Source organism: Metopolophium dirhodum, chromosome 1 (assembly GCF_019925205.1).
Source record: "Metopolophium dirhodum isolate CAU chromosome 1, ASM1992520v1, whole genome shotgun sequence".
Taxonomy (NCBI): domain Eukaryota; kingdom Metazoa; phylum Arthropoda; class Insecta; order Hemiptera; family Aphididae; genus Metopolophium; species Metopolophium dirhodum.
The window spans coordinates 133,128,539-133,152,382 of record NC_083560.1 but is presented as its reverse complement, the minus strand read 5'-3'; the positions used below and the strand labels follow the sequence as shown (position 1 = coordinate 133,152,382).

At 30.6% G+C, this 23,844-nt stretch overlaps 1 protein-coding gene and 1 pseudogene across 3 annotated transcripts in view; one reads left to right on the top strand and one right to left on the bottom strand.

Moving 5' to 3' along the window:
- Window positions 1-2,106: 2,106 nt before the first annotated feature.
- On the bottom strand, window positions 2,107-14,584 carry LOC132953836 (uncharacterized; annotated as a pseudogene).
- The window catches only part of LOC132936224 (calcium/calmodulin-dependent protein kinase type 1), a 442,174-nt gene continuing 432,591 nt past the window's right edge, over window positions 14,262-23,844 (top strand). The window contains exon 1 of one of the 3 annotated variants that reach the window (XM_061002914.1): window positions 14,262-14,811. In XM_061002914.1, coding sequence (XP_060858897.1) covers window positions 14,708-14,811 — 104 coding nt within the window. In that variant the 5' untranslated portion in view covers window positions 14,262-14,707. The remainder of the gene's footprint in view (window positions 14,812-23,844) is intronic. The other 2 variants (XM_061002913.1, XM_061002915.1) reach the window with 2 other exon arrangements.

Genomic DNA, 23,844 nt, shown 5'->3' with positions numbered 1-23,844 from the left:
CATTAAAAAATAAGAATTTCAATAGTGGGGCCCAAAGTTTCTGGTAACTTTCATAACCCAAAATTACACTGTTTTTATTTATAAAAATACTGATGTTTTAAAATATATTTGGCTTCTATAACTATTATATTTTAATGTGGACGACTACTAATTATTATTATTATTATTATTATTTTTATTTTATAATAATAATTATATTAATTTTATACTGTTAATTGCGCCCAAAATTATATGTCTTGTACGGGCGCATGTACCTTTTTTTACTGTAAACTCCGCCAGTAAAAAAAAAACAGGTAAAATTGGGATTATGTAAACTCCGCCACTGAAAAATATCAGGTAAAATTGAGGTCAAGTAAACTCCGCCAGTGAAGAAAATCAATTAACAGTATAAAATTAATATAATTATTATTATAAAATAAAAAAAATAATAATAATAATAATTAGTAGTCGTCCACATTAAAATATAATAGTTATAGAAGCCAAATATTAATAAAATTAAAAATTATCCAACGGCTAAGAGTATAAAATTGATATTATAATATAATATTCATAATTTTCATAATATTAACTAATAATCGTCCACATTAAAATATAATAGTTATAAGTAAATAAAACATTTTGCACAAAATATATCAAAATGAAGCCAAAAATTAAAAATTTTCTAACGGCTAAGAGCATACAATTGATATAATATAATATTCATAATAAAACTGGTGGAGTTTACATACACCCATTTCAGGTAAGAAAATAAAACTGGTGGAGTTTACATTCGACATTTTAATTACCTTATTATCTAACCGGTATTCTGGCAGAGTTTACAATCGCCCGTCTTGTACACCTATAAATATTTTATTGTCTAGTGGAAATTCAGTAAATAATTAAGATTTTTTTTTCTCTATCACTTATTAATATCTTAATACTTATTATTATAAACTTTTATATTTTATCTTTTATCTTCATTTTTCTTTATTGTAGAATTAATTTAATATGTTATCTTGTATATATTTATATATATATTTTTTTAAATATAAATTATACACTAATTATTATGTAAATTGGACTAACGTCCGTTAAATAAATAAATAAATAAATAAATTCTATTAGCCACAAAAGTTGAAGATTCCCGTTTTTCCTTAACTTTTTTCCCCGGTGCTTTTGAATTACTGGGAATTTTAACCTCCCCAATGCACTAACTAGATTCATTTTCCATCAAAAAAGATACTGAAGTTGAAAATCGAAACATTATTTTGACTATTTATCGTGTAAACAGACACAAATAAAAAAAAAAATCACACATCATTGTAAAATCAATATATTCATCGCTCCGCCCAGAATCTAAAAGCTTATAAGGAATATTAATCAATATAATCTTTATAGTTTATATTAGATATACAGTAGTCACTCGATAATTCGAAATTCAGGGGACCGAGTTAAAAATTCAATTTATAGAGGTTTTCGATTTACCGAGTGTTCGAATAATCGAGGGAAAAAAATTAATTCGATTTAAAGAGAGGTAGATAAATGCCTATAAACCATCTCAACTCCCAATACTCTAATACAGAACACGCTAGTATTCAAGGCCAACAATATACACCAAACTCGCAACTTTCACCACCTGACAATTCATAAGCATAATATATTATATTAAGAATAAACATTGATACACATTTTTAGAATATTATATTCCACTTTGTATTCAATAACTTTTAATAACTATTTTTTAACTAGAATTATATTTCATTTAACAACCAAGTAGGTATTATGTATTTTATTTTCATTATTAGTTTATATTATATAATTTACGTAAAAATTAAAAGAAGAAGAAGAAGTCATGAGGTAATGGTTCTGTTTTAATATTATATTCATATTTTAAATATAAAATTATTATAATTTTGTACAATCCAATGTTATTAATTATTATATAATTGAACTAGTATTTAAGTATTAAATATTATTTAACTAGGTATATAAAGGTACTTTTAATCGACCTGTAATGATGCATGATTTATATTTTAAAAAAAGTAATAAAACATTTCATGAATAAAGAAAGTCAATATTTTTATGTCCTTTATTTTGTTTATAATAATTATATTATTGTCCTTTTATTTAACTCTCTTGTAAAACATACCTTAATGTCACCGTCAATCTTTCTTCAGCACTTATTGGATATCGTAGATGTGTGATATCTTTTGTAATTTTTGGCCTCACTTTTTCTAGTAGTTCTTCAAATGATAATATTGGCATACGATAGTAATCGTAAAACTTTTCAGGATATTTTTTTATGTCGTTGAAAAATACAGTAAATTGGTTATCATCATCTCGACTACTATGAAGTGGATGGACCCAGTATCTTCTACGCTTTGATGGCATTGGTTCATCAAGTTCACCTGCAGCATCAGCCAAACATAGTATTACCGCGAGAGAACTCATTTAATTTTAATTTATTGGCAAATTCGGATAAATAAATAATAAATATCAAACAAGACATCCGAACACTTTTGCAGCTAAAGGCAAACTAAATCGTACGTATTATAGGTGCTAGGTGCTAGGTGCTCATGTACACATTATATTATAACATTCTACAATGACTACGTAGATATACACATTTATACACATTTAACCATTTCGTTGAAATCAAATAATTATAAATATTATAGGTATTACATATAAAATATGGTTTCTTATTAATCTATATTCAATACCAGTATATAGTAATATAGTATTCTGTACAAGCTCAATTTCATTGAAAGCAGTCTATATTTAGCCTGATATTTAAAATAACATATTTTAAATTAAAATATTTGCCGCGCTTTTTAAATCGGCAACCGATAAACCGTGTAATTTGGTCAGTTTTCCCGATTGCGGTTTATGGAACTGTATTAATCGGCAACCGATAAAACGCATAGTGTGTTCCGGGACTAAAAGTACCAGCAGTTGCGACATAATCGTCAAAGTGAACAAATTCTTCAAATGATACAGGAACATCTAGTCTGTTCCGTGTGCTAAGCAGAACTTCAACCTCCTCACACTGAACACATTGTAAAAATAATTTTATGAATTTCTAACTAAAAACATTCTAACCTATTTTAGGTTAGCCATAAAACAATATTCTAACTATGTATTTTTGATATTATTGATATGGCATATAAACAACTTATTGAATTTTCAAAGTTTTTGATCGAGAACATATTTTTAACTTAATGTGAATAAAAATAGATTTTTGTAAAATCAATATAAATTATACAATTATACAATAATACAATATACATTTACCGATCTCAAATACTTTTAGGACTACATTTGGACATTTATCAATTATAAATTCATTATATTTTTATTGTTCGTTTTCAATTAATTTGTTTAATTTCAGTTAAAGAACTTCAAGATAAGAAATTAAAGAAAAATTATAAAGGATAATTATAAAAAGGTATGTAAGTGGATTTTGCTCTGCTGTACTACAGTAGGTTACAAGTGGGTCACTGTAATGGATGGTGTTAAATTTGAATTAAATGATATAATATCATTGTATAAGAAAAACGAATCTGAGCGAAAACTGTCAGTCAGACTATTACTAAGTATATTTGACGATATTATTGTGAATAAAGTAATTTATATATAACCTATTTACGTGGAATCTTGTTTTAAATTTTCAATTCTTAGCTACTAAATTTTTAACTACTAAATTATTATTAAATTTTAAATGTCACACATTTGAACTTTAAATGCTTATAAAAAAAAATTGTGCCTATGTATTTTGAATATGCATTAATTTTGTATATAATATAATTTAATATCTTGCATTAATTTTTCACGCTTTTTTACCCAACAAATAAATATTTATTGATATTTATAGAAAAAAAAACTAAAAATTGAAAACTGACAATGTCCGTAAACAGCTCAAAATTAGTCAAAATATTTGGAAAATGTTATGGTGTATAGAAAATGCTGATATAAACATTCAGTCAAAATTTCATGTACCTACGATCAGTTGTTTAAGAGTTGCACCAAAAACCAAAATCAATTTTTTCGAAAACAGATTTTGCGTACAAATTATCGTTTTTTCTTAATTTTTCTTTTGTTTTTTACGGCGCTTATAAAAACTACTGGAGCTTGACACCCAAAGTACAAACTAGATTCACTTTCCTATCAGAAAAGATACTGCTGAAGAAAATCTAAGCACTTTTACTGTCCTAAAATGTGATGATAGACACAAAAAATTAAAAAAAACCCACATCATTGTAAAATCAATACATTCATCGTTCCACTCAGATCCTATAAAATGATGCTTTTTTACCATACGTAAAAATTTAAATAATACACAGAAATTAGATTTTCAATTATATGTATTGCAGTATTTTAAAAATCTCGAGGTGAATAGTAATTAATATTCAGGCTACATCTCAAACTAATCCTATAATAACAAATCCATACAATTCTCTTGCTCAGTATTATAATTCTAACGCAGTCACATAATTTTTTTATTCTTCACAAAATGCTCCTACTGATCATAATACCCCACAGTTAACTTTTCCACAGAAAAATTATGATTATTTAAATTACCCTCATAGTCAAAATTATTTTCCAAACGATCAATAATAAATTATGTTTTTATTATAGTTTATCAAGTACCCACTGTGCAATAATTTGCACCACAAACGTTTAAGGGCTGATGAAACATGAAACATTACAAATTGCGTTCCACAAGTGTATTTAAAACATCTCTGGTACCGTATTTGTACCGCAATGATGTCATATATAAGACATGTACTGAACATATCTTTGTAACTTCTCTACAACAATCAAACACGAAGTTCCTTACACATTAAAATAGAACGTCTATGAAACATCACCAATGATTCATAGATGTCTCAATATGATGTCATTAAAAACATTACAGTGATGTTTGAAACTATTGTTGTATAGTTGTTTAACTAATAACATACAATGTTGGTAATATTATTTAATATTATCGTTGAGTATAGATAGTATACTCAATGATATTATACATATGAATTATTTATATAATACCTGTATTACCTATGCATAATTAATAAATATCTATACAATCAATATTTAATAACTAATTAAATATTTATTATTTTCAAAAACAACATAATACTTTTGATCATATTAATAACTTCAATTTATTTATTTGAATTTATTTACAAAATAACATTATAGTGATAATATAGTATAAACAAAAGAATATATTATTAGTTTGAATTATTTAAATGTGTTAATTACAAAAAAAAATCATGTATGTTTATATGTAATTGATTTATAATACAGTAAATTAAATAACTTTTTATTAGTTTTATAACTTCAGAACCCTCTATAGTAATGGTTATATTTTTTCCACTTCCAGTCCACGTACACTTAACAGCAAATTTATCGGTAAATAGTTTTTGTAATACTCTTGTAATATTATTTTTTGAACCACATCCACCAATACTTTTAATGAATGATTACTAAAATTATATGTAGAAATATAAGAAGAAATTAAAAACAAATATTCTAAGTTTAAATTAATTTTTTTTATAAAAATAACATACCTACTAGTTTCAACACAAAGTCTGCTTCATTTATAATATTTGATTCAACTGATAAAAATGCATCTTTATCGTTAATTGGGAATAATGAAAGAAAATTGGAACCAATATACTGGTTGGCCATTGCCGAGTTTAAATTATTGTTTTTTGAATTAGTTTCCAAAACTTCAACTTTTGTAAGTAATCAATTCAAAATTAAATTGGATGCCACTAATTCTTTTTTAATGTTGACTTGTTCCAGTTGCATATTAGTTAAAATTTCAAGGATTTTCTGATTTAAACTACCAGTATCTATATGTAATAAAGTAATAATAAAAAAATATTTGTACAGATTTTAAATTAATAATATTGAAGTAGTTAATTCAATGATTTAGGTGATGCAGATAAAATATAATACAATTTTTAAGTACAACTGTATACTCACTGGTTGTACTGTATGAGGTAATAGGAAGATTAAATGGTTCATATGATTCGAATAACTGTATTCCATCAGTATTATCAATCTAAGTTGTTGTCTGCTATCAATTAAATATTAATTTCTGCATCAAAATGAAAAAAATTTGGTTCGGTTGTTAATTTTTTTATGGTACTTAATATTTTATATTTACATGGTATACTATTTTAAAATTTAACAATTGCAGTGCTTCAATACCTAAGTAAAAAGAAAATTTGTATTACCTTATGTATGTCATCATTAATTATGTATGATACTGAGGAACTAGCTGCAATTTGTACTGCCGGTAGTGTTACAGACTCTAGTTCACAATTAAATTCTACCTCTGAATTCCTCACCAGCAATTCGGTATATGTTATCGGCACATCTTTTTTTAATTTTTTGCTGATAGGTGTTACTGATAAGTTACAATCTAAATAAAAAATAAATGAATACCTAATTTTTAAAGAAGTATAAAAATAGTAGGCATACCTTCAAAGTTACTGTTGTCTTCAGATGAACTTATTTGACAGGTTTTCTTTTTCTTTTTGAGTACTTCAGATTCATTTTCTGTAACAGAACTTTCAATCTCCACACTTTGATGCCAGACTTCTTTGAAATTTTCTAAGTAAACAAATACAATTAGGTATAATTTGATTATGAAGTAATTTCAGGTAGGTATCAAGTTTATTTTACTTGTTTTAATTATTAATCGAACCTAATATTATAATGCCTTAAAACTATTTACAAAACTATTTGCCAAGTACTTACCATATATTTTACTGGCTAAAATTTTAATTTTGAATAAACCCCATGAATCTTCTGGATCATCAGCGTTTGCTAGTTCAACACTAGTAACATGAAATAGAGGCCATCGACAATATTTAACTATACTGAAATGTTTAACGCTGTTAGCTCCAACGATGTTGGTAAAATTAGCCAATTAACAGGCACAACACTGTAATCGTTTGATTCCGTAAATAAAACAATAATCCATCGCTCATAAGCTCGGTTCTGCGTGGTAATGGTAAAAAAGCTTATGTTATTAAATTTAAATTACATAATTAAATAATGTATAAACTTACTTTACGGCTCTTCAGCGGTTGACATTATAATACTAAACATTGGCCTCTGAAGACTGAACACAATACATGATTATACAATTATACAAAGAACATTGACACGAGCTCAAGACTTCGAGGATTCGACTATTCGAGTGTCGTCGGCGCGGCGGACGGACAGAGGCCGGTCGGGGGCACCGGTTAGCCCATTATATGCATTATATCTATACAGTAGCTATATACAGAGTGTATCTTATGTCATTGTACGCGGGGTTTTTTTAACGATTATGGATCGATGACATGGAATTTTGTTAAAACGAAAAAAGACGTGTTTCTTTATTTTTAACAAACAATTTTTTTTTAACAATTTCAAAATGTTTAAACACGCAGGTGTACCAATAGCAAAATCAACTTAATTTTTCAAATGGCAACTACTATATTTTTGGATTCTGGTAAAGCTTTTTTTTTCTGAAAATGTTGATAGTCAAATAATCAATTTTGGTTTGCTAGTTTATTAACTGTGGCCCTCTAAAGCTTAGTAAAATCTGCATTAATACTTTTAATTGAAATAATTGGTATAGGTTTAATTTACAAGAGCTAAATACATTTTTCTTATAACTAACTTTTATAACTTGAAATTTTAATCATAAGTTCACTATATTGGTAGGTATCGCATGCAAAGTATGAATTAAGCGGTTGAAATTCTTTAAGAATTATTTAATAATCGTGATTTAAAATGAACTATTTGCAAAATATTTAGATAAATAGTCAATCTCAACATAGGTTTGTAACCTAACTAGTTTGTAACCTAACTTAGGCATACTTTTAATCTAAGTTAATTACAGATTTTTAAAATTATTATAACAAGAATCAAATACCATTAGGTACCTATTACCTTAGACCTTAGCCGCCTAATAAAGATTCCAAATAATTGCTATTGTAAGAAAAGTATGATAGGAATTTATGATAGGAAAAGTATGAAATAAAATATAAATGTCCAAAACTAAAAATAAGAAGGGTTATGAATTTTAACTCCTAAATTCATACTTTGCATGCGATACCTACCAATATAGGCTACCAATAAGTATAACCTATATGGTTCAAATTTCAAGTTTATCCCACTACGAGAAGAGCACCACAAAACATTGCACTTTTTTCATTACACAATTTTTTTTAACCCCCTTACATACCTAAGATTTTAATGTCAACAATCGTATACCATTTACCAATTATCCATTATTACTTAAGCCACCAAATAAAGAATCCAAATTTATCATATTGTAAGAAAAGTAACTGTGAAGTAATTAATAACGATTACCTATAATAACAAACTAAAAAATTAATATTGATTTTGATGATTGTATGTTAAAATAAAAATAATGAACTATGTTTGCCAACAATTTTGTTTAAGTTTTTTTTTTTTTAGTGTCATTAGATTACCGATTAAGTTACTTAAGTGAATAAAAATGTAGTTATAAGAAAAATGTATTTAGCTCTTGTAAATTAAATCTATACCAGTTATTTCAATTAAAAGTATTAATGCAGATTTTACTAAACTTTAGAGGGTCACAGTTAATAAACTAGCGAACCAAAATTGATGATTTAACTATCAAAATTTTCAGAAAAAAAAGCTTTACCAGAATCCTTTAAAAATATAGTAGTTGCCATTTGAAAAATAAAGTTGATTAGTAGGTAACACCTGTGTGTTTAAAAATTTTGAAATATTGTTATAAAAAAATTGTTTGTTAAAAATAAAGAAACACGTCTTTTTTCGTTTTAATGAAATTCCATGTCTTCGATCCATAATCGTTAAAAAACCCCACCTACAATGACATAAGATACACTCTGTATAGTCACCAACGAACTGATAATAGAAAAACCCTACTAATATAATATTATAATATGTTTAATAATAATGTAGAAATACCTATGGTGTTGTTCGTAGAAGTCCATCTAGTCACGTTATATCTATACAGTTCCACCTTACTCGGGCGATAGCCAATATAATATAATAATATATATTTATACATAAATAATTATATTATTATATATATATAATGAGGATTTACAACCTAAACATCCCGAAAACGACTTATTAACATTACAGTGCGATGTTCCGTAGAAGTTGAGTTTGAAATGTTGATGGTATGTTATACATTTATGATTAAGTGACAACTAAAACAAAATATCCTTAAAATGTCCTATTAACATAGCAATGTGATGTTCTGTATGCAACCCAAAACATACATCGCAGAGATGTTAGGCAACATAAAATGTTTAATGGGTATCGAAGTTCAAGATGTTTTTTTTATTTTCACTTAAATTTTTAATTAACAGTACCTATAATATTATTATTATATTTGATTAAATTATTTTGGATTTTTAGTTAGTAGGTAACCCAATAACGAATATGACTGTTATTTTTATATTTAATAAATTAATCAATACTTATAATAAATAAATATAATAATATGTTATAATGAAACACAACTTTGTACAAATTAAATTCATCAATATTTATTTGTATGAAATTTTACAACAATTGTATTCATCCGTTTTACAGTATTTTCTTTTAGAATATATTTTATAATGAAAGAGCTTACAATCAAAATTAGTTATTAGGGTTTACACAAAAGGGTGGGAATCGATGACATAAAACTCACGGTCAATTTCCGGTAGTTAATCAAATTGTGTTCCGAATAGGCTCGTTCTACTGTGGGAGTGCGGAAGAAATGTCAGTGAATGGTCCAAGGTGACAGCTCTGCTACGGATCAGCGGCGTCCCGGTATGGTCGTGGCACTGACGGTTTGTTCAATCTTACTGGGAAGGCTCAGCTCGGTGTGGCGGTACGCGATGTATATATCTATACTATTCTGTAGAGGACTCGAAACCGACGTCTTACGGCGGAAGGGGCACGAGTGGGTTCCGTTAGGAAACTGTAGTCGCTGGGGTGTTGGCCCGTGGTACATCCATGGTACATCCGTGTCTAACGGCGTTTTACGACCGTCCGGCTCACATATACACCGCACTCAGCGGAGACGTAGGTATCTCGACTCTGGGCAGTGGCCGCTGGCTTATATTTATTTTATTCCTGGCCGTAGCTACCATACGTAACACATCGGTTGCGGTTTTTGTGTTTTCTTGCTTTCACGTGTGTATTAAAACTGATAAAAAAATACTAGTTTGTAGTTAAGAAGTCGCAGATTCTGGATCTGCGAACATTTGGGTTTTCATGTCAAGGGTTCCGTTGGAAACTCAATTTTACTGGAGGCTGGTGTACCGGCGGAAAACGGGTGTTTTTCCACGCTATCTATGTTGCGTCTTGGTACTCAGTTGTTCGTGTTCCACGGTTATTGTGGAGATTGTTGTGCGCCAGAGCGCACAGCGGTCGTGCAGTGCGTGAGTGTGGTGACGAGAAACAAGAGTGCGCCACCGAAATGGGGCACCCCGTTTTGTCTCGTTACAATGTATCTAATTTATAAAAGTGATTTACCTGAGTGTAATGGTTACTCTTTCCTCTGTACTCAAAGGATTCCGCCAAGGTGTATATCTCTTTGATATTATTATGGTCACGTAATTTTTGAAGTTACTGGTCAAATGATTTGATTGACATACGATAATATATGAAAAACATTTCCGGATATAATCTTATATCGTTTTAAAACTTTAAAAAACGTCCACTTGTTTCCCTATCATAATTTATTGGGTAAACCCATCATTTTCTTTGTGGCCTTTGTACAGTATCTTGTAACACACCAAGTGCTCCTACTACACACAAAACCTGAACTAGCCGATTTATATGGAACAGCATGTTTTTTTTGCGACTTCTGATTATTGATTTTGTCAATTATGTCCACGAATTACCTCATGATGAGATAAATGGTGGTATTTTTATTTTGCATGTTTTTGTATATTTTGGATCAAATGTATATTATTACATATATTGAATAAAATTAATATTATTGCATATTTCGATTATAAGAATCCGAAAAATGCATGTTTTATAGTTTATTTCATAAAACTTGGTTTTTTTGACAACATAAATTTTATTTTTAGAATTACAATCCTATGGTACAATATAGGTATGGGATAAAAGATTGAATAGTTTGACATTCATTTTCGAAAATTTTAAAAAATATGTGGTCGTAGCATGTAACACGCATGTAGTGAATGTGAATTATTAATTTTATTTCTAAATTATTTTATTTTTCTCAATTATATTATATTAAGGCACTCGGTGCCGATGCCATGTTGTCCTCAAAAATACATTCTGCAGGAATAACGATACCACCTTGTAGAATCAACCAAATTTCATAATTTTTTTTTTAATTGCTGGAGGGAAATATTTTACAGCTTGCATCGATCTCTGTTTTTCAAAATTTTATTCTCAAATTTTATTATATGTCTAAAAAAATACAAGATAAAAAGCATTTTTTTTATAAATTTTTTAGTACAATTATTTGAAATAAGATACAAAATTAGAGATTGATGCGGGCTGTAGGAAGTCTTCTTCTTTCAGATAAAAAATCCGACAATTCTACAAAGATTGAGAGTTATTCCCGTAAAGTCATTTTTTTCGGTATAATACACCCTATCAACCCCCCTCCCCCCTAAAAAGGTATCGGGTAGTCGATTAGTGTTTATATAGTGTCGATTAGATTAGATAATTTTTTTTAAAATTATTTTATAAATAATGTAATTTATTAGTAATTACTAATTAGATAATATTTATTAATTAATAAATCCTTAATGTCATTTCTCGACTAAAATAATATACAATTTTAATTTTTAATACACCTTGAATAAAAATAAAATAACTAAATAAAACTGACAATATTTCAGTAAACATTTCTTTTTTTAACTATAATAATATTGAAATCACTACTCGGTTCTCGTAAATTATTGGCTATTTTAGTATTTAAAAATATTCTTATTATTATATTATTTATCTAGATAAAGTACCACAGATAACCATTACATTTATCTAGATGAGATAATGAGATGATTTAATTATTTTTATCTAGATAAGAAATTAAAGAAATAATTTTATCTAGATAATTTATCTAGATAAAATTCCCAACACCGCCCTTAAGACAAACAACCAATCACTGATGTATTTCAACAAATAAATATTTTTTTTTGTAACTATACTTTAGTGTTTATTTTATGAAAATTTAAATGCATATTTTTGCATATTTTGGTAAATAAAATGGATATTTTACCGTTTTTTATTGCATACAAATCCTAGCCCTGTACTAGTTACTATGTTCTTCGATCACACTGAAATGCATGGTCCCATCCATGTATACATTTATATTGATTACAAATACTATAGATTTGTAAATTACTCACTGACCTAAATATTTCGCGCTCCTGTTAAACCAGCTAGTGAGCAATCTATAGTATTTATAATCAATGATATTATCTATGGTATAGATTTGCTATTATTTGCTAATTACTGATGCTTGTTCTGGAACGATCGGGCTAAGTCGGTGAGCTGCAATTTTTTTTTAAAAAATTCACTAAAAGTAGAATTTGCTAATTTTAAAAATAGATTTGCTAATTATTTGCTAACTACTGGTGTTTGTTCTGGAACGATCGGACAAATGCAGTGGGTTACCTGAACATGGCTCACCTAAATAAAAAAAAATGTATAACTTCTACAAAAATGATTTGCTAATTTCTGGAATAAATTTGCTAATAATTTGCTAAATTTTGGTATAGGTTTGGATCGTAACTTGTAAAGTCGGTAGGTCAACTTCATGGATGTCTATCATATGACGCTGGGCAGTCACTTCACGGGACACATTGTATAAAACACGCGAACGTATGGCTTTCATTTTTATTGACAGTATAGTGAGTAATTAATTTATAATAATATAATTATAATTTAAGATAGACATCATTTCAAAAACTATAAACGGTCTTGTAACTATTTGTTTTACTTAATAATTATAGATCGTCAAAAAACAACATTTTCGTGTATTATTTATTATTTTTGTTGTTATAATTCTTTGTTCCTATGCCGAATAGTATTTTCAGTATATGTTTGATATGTAAAAATGTAATTTGGGACGAGTAGCTTATGAGTTATATCTAAGTATGATTAGATGAGTGAAGTGGAGTCGTACAGTGGCAAGGGCGTGACATTTTCTGGAAGGGGGGGGGGGGGTCAATACTAAACTTAAATTGTATAAAAATATTAAGCATTACTTTTTTCTAAATTTGTTAAAATTCGGGGGGGGGGGGGTTGAACACTCAAATCCCCACTAGACACTCCACTGTACAGAGGTACCCCATCAAGACTTCTTTAAATACTTACATGTTACAAGTAAACTACTTGTCCAAAATTTGATTTTACTCGAAATATTCAGAATAATATTCTGCATCAGAAAATTAAATGAAAAATGGTATGTCTTCATTTTAAATAGATAGTAAAAACACTTAAAAAATTGTAACGATAAAAAACTGTAGAAATTATAATTGTTTTTCAATAATGTTGTTTCGTAACGACTTGAAATTATGTAAAAGCAATAAACATTTTTTACGTGAGCGTTTTCTGAAATAACGAGTGACTTACGTTAAATGGATCACTCCGTATGTTATATTTTTATGGGATACAGACGATACATTAAAGTTATCGTGATATAATATTATAGTCATTAGTTGGACGACATAAAATGGGTTAACAGTAGTAGTAACAACTAACAAGAATAATCTCTGGAAAACTTACTGTCGATTCTAGAATCAGAGTACCTAATGTTTTACGCATATTCGCCGATGCATAATCTGCAGGTATAATAATATTTATTAAAACCGTGCAATGTGTAAAGACATAATATTATGTATATTGCTTATCGTTCTAAAAAGTACTTATAAAAAGTAGGTACTAAATATGATAATAATATCAAGTAATGTTTGAACGCTTAAGAAATAGTGCAGAATAATGATTATATTTTCGAAGAAATTTCTGTTGGATTAGGGTTTGATTGGGAGTGGGCAGCGGGAGGGGGGGGGGGAGTTAGCGGGGAACCGAAATGCAAATAATACAACAAATTATTATTATAAAATATTAATATGTATTAATATATTACAATATATTAATAATTAATAATTATAATTTAAAATGGTACGTACCGACTGACTACTCACGCGCGGTTCCCACCAAGCTCGGCCGACGGCAGCAGTAGCGCGCCAGTACGGTACGCCGCCGCCGCCGCCGCCGTCGCCTACTCCACGACGATTGTTCGCCCGACAGTGGTATCGCGTCAGCCGTACCGCACTGACGTGACGACGGTCATCTCACGGCATTAACCGCAGTTCGCGCGTTCGCGTCTCTACAACAACAACAACAACGAAATAATTTTCACATTGTAACAAATTATAATTGTTGCTGTCGCCGTCCGTCGGGGAAACCGGTCGTGAACAGCAAAAGTCCGTCCGCACGTCGCCCGTTAATTATACACCTACCTGTAGGTATATACCACACTCCGTGTGCGAACCCGTTCGTTTACCGCATAAACTCCTTGGCCGTCGGTCATGCGGTCCTAGACCGAGAAAGAATTTTTGTTTTCCCCCTCGCCAAGCCGCCCCCCCCCCCTCTGCACGCCAATTTCCACGCCAGGGTGTAACCGGAGACCTATTAGGTACACTATCGCCCCGCCATGCCGCTGTTCGGCAAAAAAGACGTGTCGAAGAAGACGAAGAAGGACGCGGAAAAGTCGCAGTCCATCGAAGACAAGTACGACGTCAAAGACCTGCTTGGCACGTGAGTACAAAGCACCCACATAATATTATTATGTTTAGTGTAATATATTTTATGCATATAATACGCGTGTGCCTATGTGCCTGCTTACCCGCGCCTGTTTCAGTGCAGTAAGTCACTAAAATTGCATTATAGTAAAAAAAAATTTCATATCGAGCGCGCGAGCCCGCGTACCCGATAACCGTTTCGGTTCCATAACTTGTGCTTTTTTTTTTTACGATAATAGCATATTTTTTTAGCATTATTGCTGTCCAAATTGTCCAATAAGAACCGGACGAAACGACACCGTCATCCATAATATTTGTGTGACATCATAGTATTTTATCTTTCCGTTAATGCATCCTCTACACCCTAAACTCCGAACGGATTTTTTCGGATTTCAAGCACTGGTACACCGCGATCGGACGTTGTAAAATATTAATTAATTGTTTTACATTTAGACATTTTTCAAACGGTCGTTTACACCGGTCGTGGAAAAGGACATTGTCGGCACGCACCGCTCTACCTGCATTTAATATCATAGGCATCTCTACCTCCATCCCCCAGAACGTTATATTACGTATTTAATTTCAGGGGTGCCCATATAACATCACGAAGGCAATAATAGGTTTTTATGTCATCGAATCGGTCGATGTTACCGGAAAACTTGCGTTTCGTCAAGCGGAATAATAATATTATTAGGTATAAGTATAAGTTTTACTGCAGTTTTAGATTACGGCGCATTTTCCGTAGCATAAACACACAGGTACAAATGTATAATATGTCCCAAAAGTCCCATATCGTCCGTTGATTATCTCCGTGGCAAATCAATAATAACAATATATCGTTATTCTAAATTTTAAAAGGCCGATCTATAGATAAATTATCATGCCGTCGTCAAGTCGTCATTTTCTAACGCGGGTTACCGTTAAAAAGAAAACCGGCTTTTGAATATATTAATATTATATTATTTTATATTGATGTGACACGCGGTCTCGCGGGGGCACTTGAGGCGATAAGTGACTTTTGGGACACACTGTACAACGTATACAATTATATTATAGTACTTTGGGAGGCCATATTATTATATATATATATAACCGCTCCGGTATTACCAAAACTTTTACAACATTCGTGTCTTCGTGAGTAATGCCCGAGAATGCAATAATGAAAACTCGTACTTACGCAGACAGACGTCGTCGTTATAAACGGTCTCGAAAACCCGATGCGTTTTCGTTTCTTACCCGTTTTTGTTCACCTATAATAGTGCCCGTTTCAAAAATTTCTCGCACACGCCGCTGGTATTATTACGAGTAAACGGAAAATTCCCCCGAAATTTTACCACCATATTTAAAAAACAATGTATTCAAAAATAAAATTATTAATTTTTTTTGTCGTTTTAGTATGTAATAAAATAAAACTGAATACATTTTCAAATATACATTTCAATCGATACAATTTTTTAGATATGTATATTTTAATGTCGACTGATCATTATCTCTGATACGATAAAAAGTATAATTATCTAGGTATAATAATAAGAAAATAATAACTATGGTATGTTTAGAACAAACCGAGTAACAATATAACTTTAAAGTAATAAATAATTAATGAAAAAAAGGCTACATGTACATAAAAAAAATACCTCGTTTTGTAAAAAGTCTTTGATCTGTGATCCTTTTGTTATCGCTAAACACATACCTAGGTATTCCTAAGTAATATGTACTTGTTATCATTTTAATATTAACACACGGGGAGATATAGTCCGCCTCAAAAAATGTACTCGGGGAAAATTTCTTACGTGCAATATTTTAGCGTATTTCAGTGTCCACGATTTCGGGAGGGGCCGGTAAACGTCACGCACTGCACGATTATCGAATAATTATTAATCATAGCACGCGAGACAAATACTATTCGCGATGTGTGTTTTTCTCTTCTTCTCCTTTTTCTTCTTCACCGGCTGTGACGCGTTATTAATTTTATTATTCATTTGCGGTGCGCGCCGGCGACACACACGTCCGCGCTGCGGCTGACACGACGGTGACGTATCATAATATTTTATCATTTCCAGACGTACAAATCTCTTTTGGTTGCGGTGTCTTGTTAGGTATGGGCAGTAAAAAAAAAAAAACACATGGAAATAAACAGATGAATAAAAAAAAACCGGCACACAGACGCGGATAACGTCGCTGCAACGGCCGCATGGTACCCCGCAGTATGGTCAAAACCGCCTCGCTATACCTCGTATACCTATAACCGATTGACGTGTACCCGTAAACATTTTCATCCGCCGCGATGCAGTGGAGGCGGTGGCGGTGACACCTGATGGATTTTCAAAAGCTGGTTTCCCGTCTCGGTCGAGGGCTTTGCGTGCGCGTCGTACAATACGCCGCCGCGTCCGTTTCTTCGCATTTAATTCGTGCACTGCACCAGACAAACGGCCTTAAAACACGATAATAAATAAATAATAATAATAGGTATAGCTGAGTTACGTACGACGTCGTGTTTTATACGTGTTTTTTTCTCGCAAAAGTATTGTTGTTGTTTTTGTTATTATTATTGTACCTAACCTATAATAGTATTCGATCAGTGCGTATAATATTATTGTTACACATGTCGTCGGTCCAAATAGATATCGCTGCGCTCAACACTCGATGATACAACGATAATAATGTATTATCGCACGTCAACAATAAAACATACTTCTACCTAATACTTTTAATAATAATAATATATATTTTACTGTTATTGCGCTCGTTCGAAGAGGCGGCCGCTGGCTGTCGTTCATCCCGCAGCTGTAGGTTGTAGAACAAACCGGCGAGACTTTGTTACATATTTTTTTCTATATTATGTGTCCACCTGTTAAGGGATAGAAAAAGGGCTCTGAGAGTTCGATGAATGTCTTTCGTACGAAGAGTACGATATTATTATCCATATGGATTATTGAAGACTGAGCGCGGGCGGTATAGTCGACTGTTCCTACATATAAAATACCTATCTGAGCGATCGTTTTCCGAATGCCATCGTGTAGTTTTCCATAATATAGGACCGTGAAAGTTTACCAAAGAACCCGCAGTGAAATTTATAACACTGTCACGTCAACCGATCTTGTATAGCGAACCGTTTTTCCGCCGTAGGCATTTCGATTTCATCCACTTTAGTAAACACTAACGGACGCATATTACGCACACGTAGGTACTCTGTGTCTAGGATATTTGAAAATTTCCCAAATCGACTTGTATCGTATCTATAACGTATCGTTATAGTTTCACGGATAACAGCAATATTATGTTGTTGATTAAAAACAACAAAAAAAACTCGTTTTTATAAGAACGTTTGATATTTCAATTTTCAATTACCTAGGCGTTGAAATTTATCAATTTTACGACGGTATTAATTCGATACTTTCTGGCGTCGTTGTGCGTGCCCCTCCTGGCCTGGAAGGTCTGCAGCGTTCGCCTGCAGTGTGTATAGGTAATACAAGACCGCGTCCTTGTGTCGCTTTTAATTTTCTCCGCCGCCGCCGCCGCCATTCCTATCGACGGCCGTCGCCGCAATATTATATCATAACACGCCGGCCGTACCCATTATAAAACGTATTCTACCAACAGCTACTTATATTTACGTATCTATACTATACATACACAGATTTTATATATTAAAAAAAAAAACGAATAATGCGATTTCGACAATGTCGTTTTTCTCTATTATTATTAGCGTTATATTTTTCTCGCGATCCCAACTACCGACCGCGGGCGATTGTTTTTATCGTCGAAAAATAAAATAAAAACAATTATTGCTATCTAGGTACTACGTTTTCCTTTTTGTTTTTTTTTCACTTTTTACGACATAAATAAAATAAACTGCCGCCTCCGTTGCCAGCGGACATTCGATCCATTTGCCCTAGCTCAACACCAACGAAAATAATGTAACAATACGTCGACGTCGTCTCGCCGCACCCTGCCATGTCGCAAGTAATATTATGTTTATGTCGTTATGTTATTATTATTATTGCGTACAATATAATAATTAATTGTATTATGTTATTTTTAATGGCGACGACGACAACGACGACAGCAGTAATATTGTAGCGAATTTTTTTTTTCAAACTAACAAAAATTTTTTCACCGTTACTACGATAATCAAACGAGGATTGTTTTTTCGAACACTAATAATATACTTTCAAGGTACGCCTAATTTCAAGTGCCTATTCGTCTATACTACCGATCGTTGTGCCGACTCATCTTCAAATATTGACACGTATTTACATAACCGTCGGATTCCATTATTATCATATTATCAAAGTCTAGACTTGATGCACATAAATATTCGTTAATTTTCCATTATTAAAATCTTCAAAATATTATTAAAAATGTATATTAAGTTTTTGTTCTAATGAAATAAAAATTGAATATTATTTACGTTTAATTTAATATCGTAAATTCCACACAGCTAATACGTTGGTAGGTATATACATGGCGTGGGTATTTGAAAAATGCCTAAATATTAGACTAGAAGATGAAAATACAATAGAAAATAAAAAACCATAGTATTGTGCAATTATTTTTTTTTTCAAAAATATGTTAGTCAAATTTCAAATATTTTTTTGTCACCACTGATCAATTACAGAAAAATCCCTCGAGCTTAGATTATAATATCATAGTTAGTTTTTAAAAAAAAACCTTTAGTTAAATACTTTTTGATAAATTCATATTACACACGTTATAATATTATTATTTGCCATTGCCTTTGCAGTGTTGTTTCACTGTACTCTTTCGAAATAATCTAATCAACCAAAGTGTGTAGCTTATCGCTCGCTCTACCAAAATCAATGTTTAATTTTATATTATTAAAATTATTATTATTATTGGTATAATATTATATTAAAATAATATTATCTGACAACGTGTAGCAGTCAGATGTAAGATTGATAATAATATAATATTCGTACACGTACCTATTAAATCACCTATAATATACTGCTTTTATTATAATATATTATCGTTTTTAATTGATATTATTTTCGTTGTTATTAATAATTCATATTATTGTGCCTACTTCAATAAAACCACAATGATTGTGGAAATAATCACAACACGAATCACCTACGTTGGTACTTGCCTATATATAATATAATACTAGTCGGTTAGAAAATAATAAACGAAATAATAATCGTTTGCAGTAGGTACATAGGGCCATTAGGTATAGGAGTCTTCAAGTCGTGTCTTGCGATAAAAAATTCTTCCGAAATGCTGCCAGAGATTTTTTTTAGCGTAAGTACATACGAATAGTGGCCCAGGGTTTTTATCAGTAATATGAATATTATATATTGTATGGAACTATTAATTTCCCTTCCCAATATTACACAGACTCAGGACTGTAGCATCATTATTACAGGTTGGTTAAAGAAGTAGTTTTGTTTTTATTTCAAATTGTATATATTTTTTTAAATTAAATTTGTGGTAAATGCTTATTTGTTATTTTTTTAAGAATTCGAATTTGTTAATCAACGATAGTTTAATATGATAGACATACATGGCGGATGATAAACTTTAATAATCATAGGCCCACCTACCCAATTAATATGTTATAAACCCATATTATTATGATCAACTTACTTACTGTCGGTATTATTAAACGGGCCATGGTAATAATATTATAGGTATGAATATTAATCTGGTTAAAACTAGGATGAGTAAGTATAATGCAAAAACACCCAGAACATAACTTGGTTATCACGTACTTACAAAAATCTGCAGGGTGGACATTCGAATCAGACACTTTTCCGTAGTTATCTTCGGGTCGCAACTAGTATAATAAGCACTATGTAGCCATTATCACCACGAACCGCTCGTCCTCAATAATTAATTTCATATTAATAATAATATAGGAATTATCCGCATAACTACCCGTTACTAGTCAAAATTGTTATCCATCAAATAAAATTGTCAACACGCTGCACTGTCGTAACACATTGTTAGGTAGGTGTCGACGTAGGGAGACGATGAGAGTTTTCGCTCTAAAACAGTTTCGCGAATAATGTGTGTGTGTGTGTGTGGGGGGGGGGGGGGGTCTGTACGTTTCCGGATATTTTGACTGAAAGCGTAAAAGAGGTGTCCCAAGTCGTTCCCCACACAGCATTTGGGAAATAATAATATTTTGTGAATATTTTAAAGTGCTTGAATAATGTTTATTTGACTTGTAATATTGTATAAATATTATTTTCTCGTGATAACAAAATATTATACTATATTATGATTGCTAAACATTGTTGGCTTAATATTTTAAAAAAGTTTCCATTCAATTGTTTTTTTGAAAATATATCATCAAAATGTTATGTAAATAATTTTTATTGAATATTTTCAAAAGTATGAAATTCTTGGCTTCAAAGAATAATACTGAAATATTTCCTTATAATTTCCGCAACTTTTTTAAATATTTTGACAACTATATTATTTTCCCGAAAATATTTGTATGCTGTGTGTCGTCGTCGTCGTCGTCGTCGTTGGAGTTAATAAATCATTTTGAATTACAGTAAATGTATAATAGTCGTAAAAATTAATTTAAAAAAAAAAAAAACAGGAAAGATCGCCCCGAGCCGTTTCTTGAAAATTGTACTATTATAATATCATTATTGTTGTTGTAATAACAATGTATACTGGCGCGGTGTGCTCGATTCCCAGTGCTTGAAACAAATTTCCCCCACAAATCATTTTCTTTATCGGATTACGCGCTTACGCCGCTGCAGAGGTCGGAGTGTACGATAATTTTATAATAACGTCGTTTCGGGACGTTTTGTTTCCCGAAAATGTTTTCTCCCAGGCCGGTCGCGCACGCTGTAAAAAACCAACAGCAATAAGGTACGGAACCGTATAACACGCGCATTCGGTTGCGCTAACCGTTTCGCCTTATAATAATAATAATGATATGCGTTTTTGTGTGTACATCGTAACAATAATACTAATAATAATAATAGTAACAATAATGGTTTTTTGCAAAACCACTCTGATTGTCTTACTAATAATATGGCCCGATTAATAATAGGCACCTCAACCGCTGCCCGCTCGCGCGTTTTTTAAACACTGTTTTCCTCTATACCTTATTTTTCCTGTAAACAAATCTTATTTGCCAACTCGTTTATCATCGCCGCGGCAGTGATATTTGATAACGCGTAGGTATAATAATGTACAGAGGTCACTGCAAATATATTATACACATATTATATATTATGGGTTTACGTCAGTAAAACGGCGATTATAGCCATCCAGGGCACCGACAGACAATCCATGTGTATATGCGCGTTTTGTGTGTATGATTGAATTAATTTATTATTTTATTATATGTTATTACTCATTATATATTATAATATCATATTATATAGAATATGATTTGTGTGCTTCTGCCTATAGACTAATCGATATGTTTTGGTTTTTATTTTTCATAACATTATTAATATTATTACATTATAAAATATATTATATTATATAGTGCGTAGCTTATAAGAATTTACACGGTGTTGGGAATATTGTTTTATTATACATGCATTTTTTTATCACCACATTACGATTGGTTTTTTTTTTTATTTTGGTCGATTAAAAAATATAATGATTTTGACTAACGTGTGGTTTTCTTCACGTCTGATGTTTGATTATTATTTCAGCAACTATTACAGTTAATGCATTCAATATTGATTACTATACTAACGTGCTAAACATATTATGTATAATATTATAGGCACTCTGTATAATTCTAATATATAGTTCTACCAGAAATCCGTCGAATAACGTCATCACTCAACGGTCCTATATTATAAACGCAATAGTAAAACGCTGGATATACAATATACATATTATTATCATTGATATATTATAATATTATATCAGATCACATAGGTACGCTTCATATTATATAAATTATAAAACCGTTCGAATGATTACTGCGGCAACACACGTCGACGACTTACTGATATTATGTTATTAAGTACCAACACGAGCTTTTCAACATCAGATTATCTATCGTTTTTATGATATATCATTATATTTATAAGGTATAAATAAACGTTCATCATACGTTTAATATAATGTTATATGGGTACATGCAAGAGAAATGAAGTATTCCACCGAATGTCCGAATCGTAAACTGTATAGTAAGGTAAATTTTCATGAATATTTTTTTTGTAAATATTCATTTCTTTTGAAAATTTAATCATTTCTCGTATTAATTTCTTATTACATAAATCCCTTGATGTTATATAATGTAGTTATAGGATATTAATTAACCTACATAATGGTATTTAAAACTGTGTCCCTGTATTACCATTTACCCATTTGAATATTATTTAGATATTATTGTATTAAACATAGGAAATCCAAAATATCAATAAATTAATTTCAGTAATAAATGTGCATTTATATCTATTATTTAAAAAGGCCGTATTTTTACTTCAGTATAAATGTTGAGTGTATAAACGTTATTTATTGTTAAGGTTATTTCTATAATTTTACGCTGACTACTTTTTATGATAAGTTAATAGTTGTTACAAATTACATCGCACCTAGTCTTATCACAAGACCACAATAATTCACAACTATTTATAATTGATATTATTGATAATTGATTGTATTTGACATGTAGCTATGTAGGTACCTTACCTATACAGTATACATTTTAATTTTAGTTTATATTCAGTCATTTAATTCCTATTTAAATAATAAACAATTAACTAACATACAAACCGTACAACCTCAAAAATTAATTATGTTAAGAAAAATAGATTAAAAATAAAACTTTTCAAATTATCAATCTTACATTTCTGTGTATACCAAGGGTAGCCAACCTGCCAACCTGCGGAGTGCGGATTATATGATTTTCCGATCGAAAAATACGAACGTTGAACGTATACTCCAACATAATATCTTAAACATAAAACTAAAAGTATTTTAACAGTGATAATATTATTGAGCCATTGAGTCGTATTACTCAATGGAGGTAAAATTATTTTATCAGGCGTGGCAAGGAGGATGAAGAATTTTATCTGCATACATATTGTTTTCATCT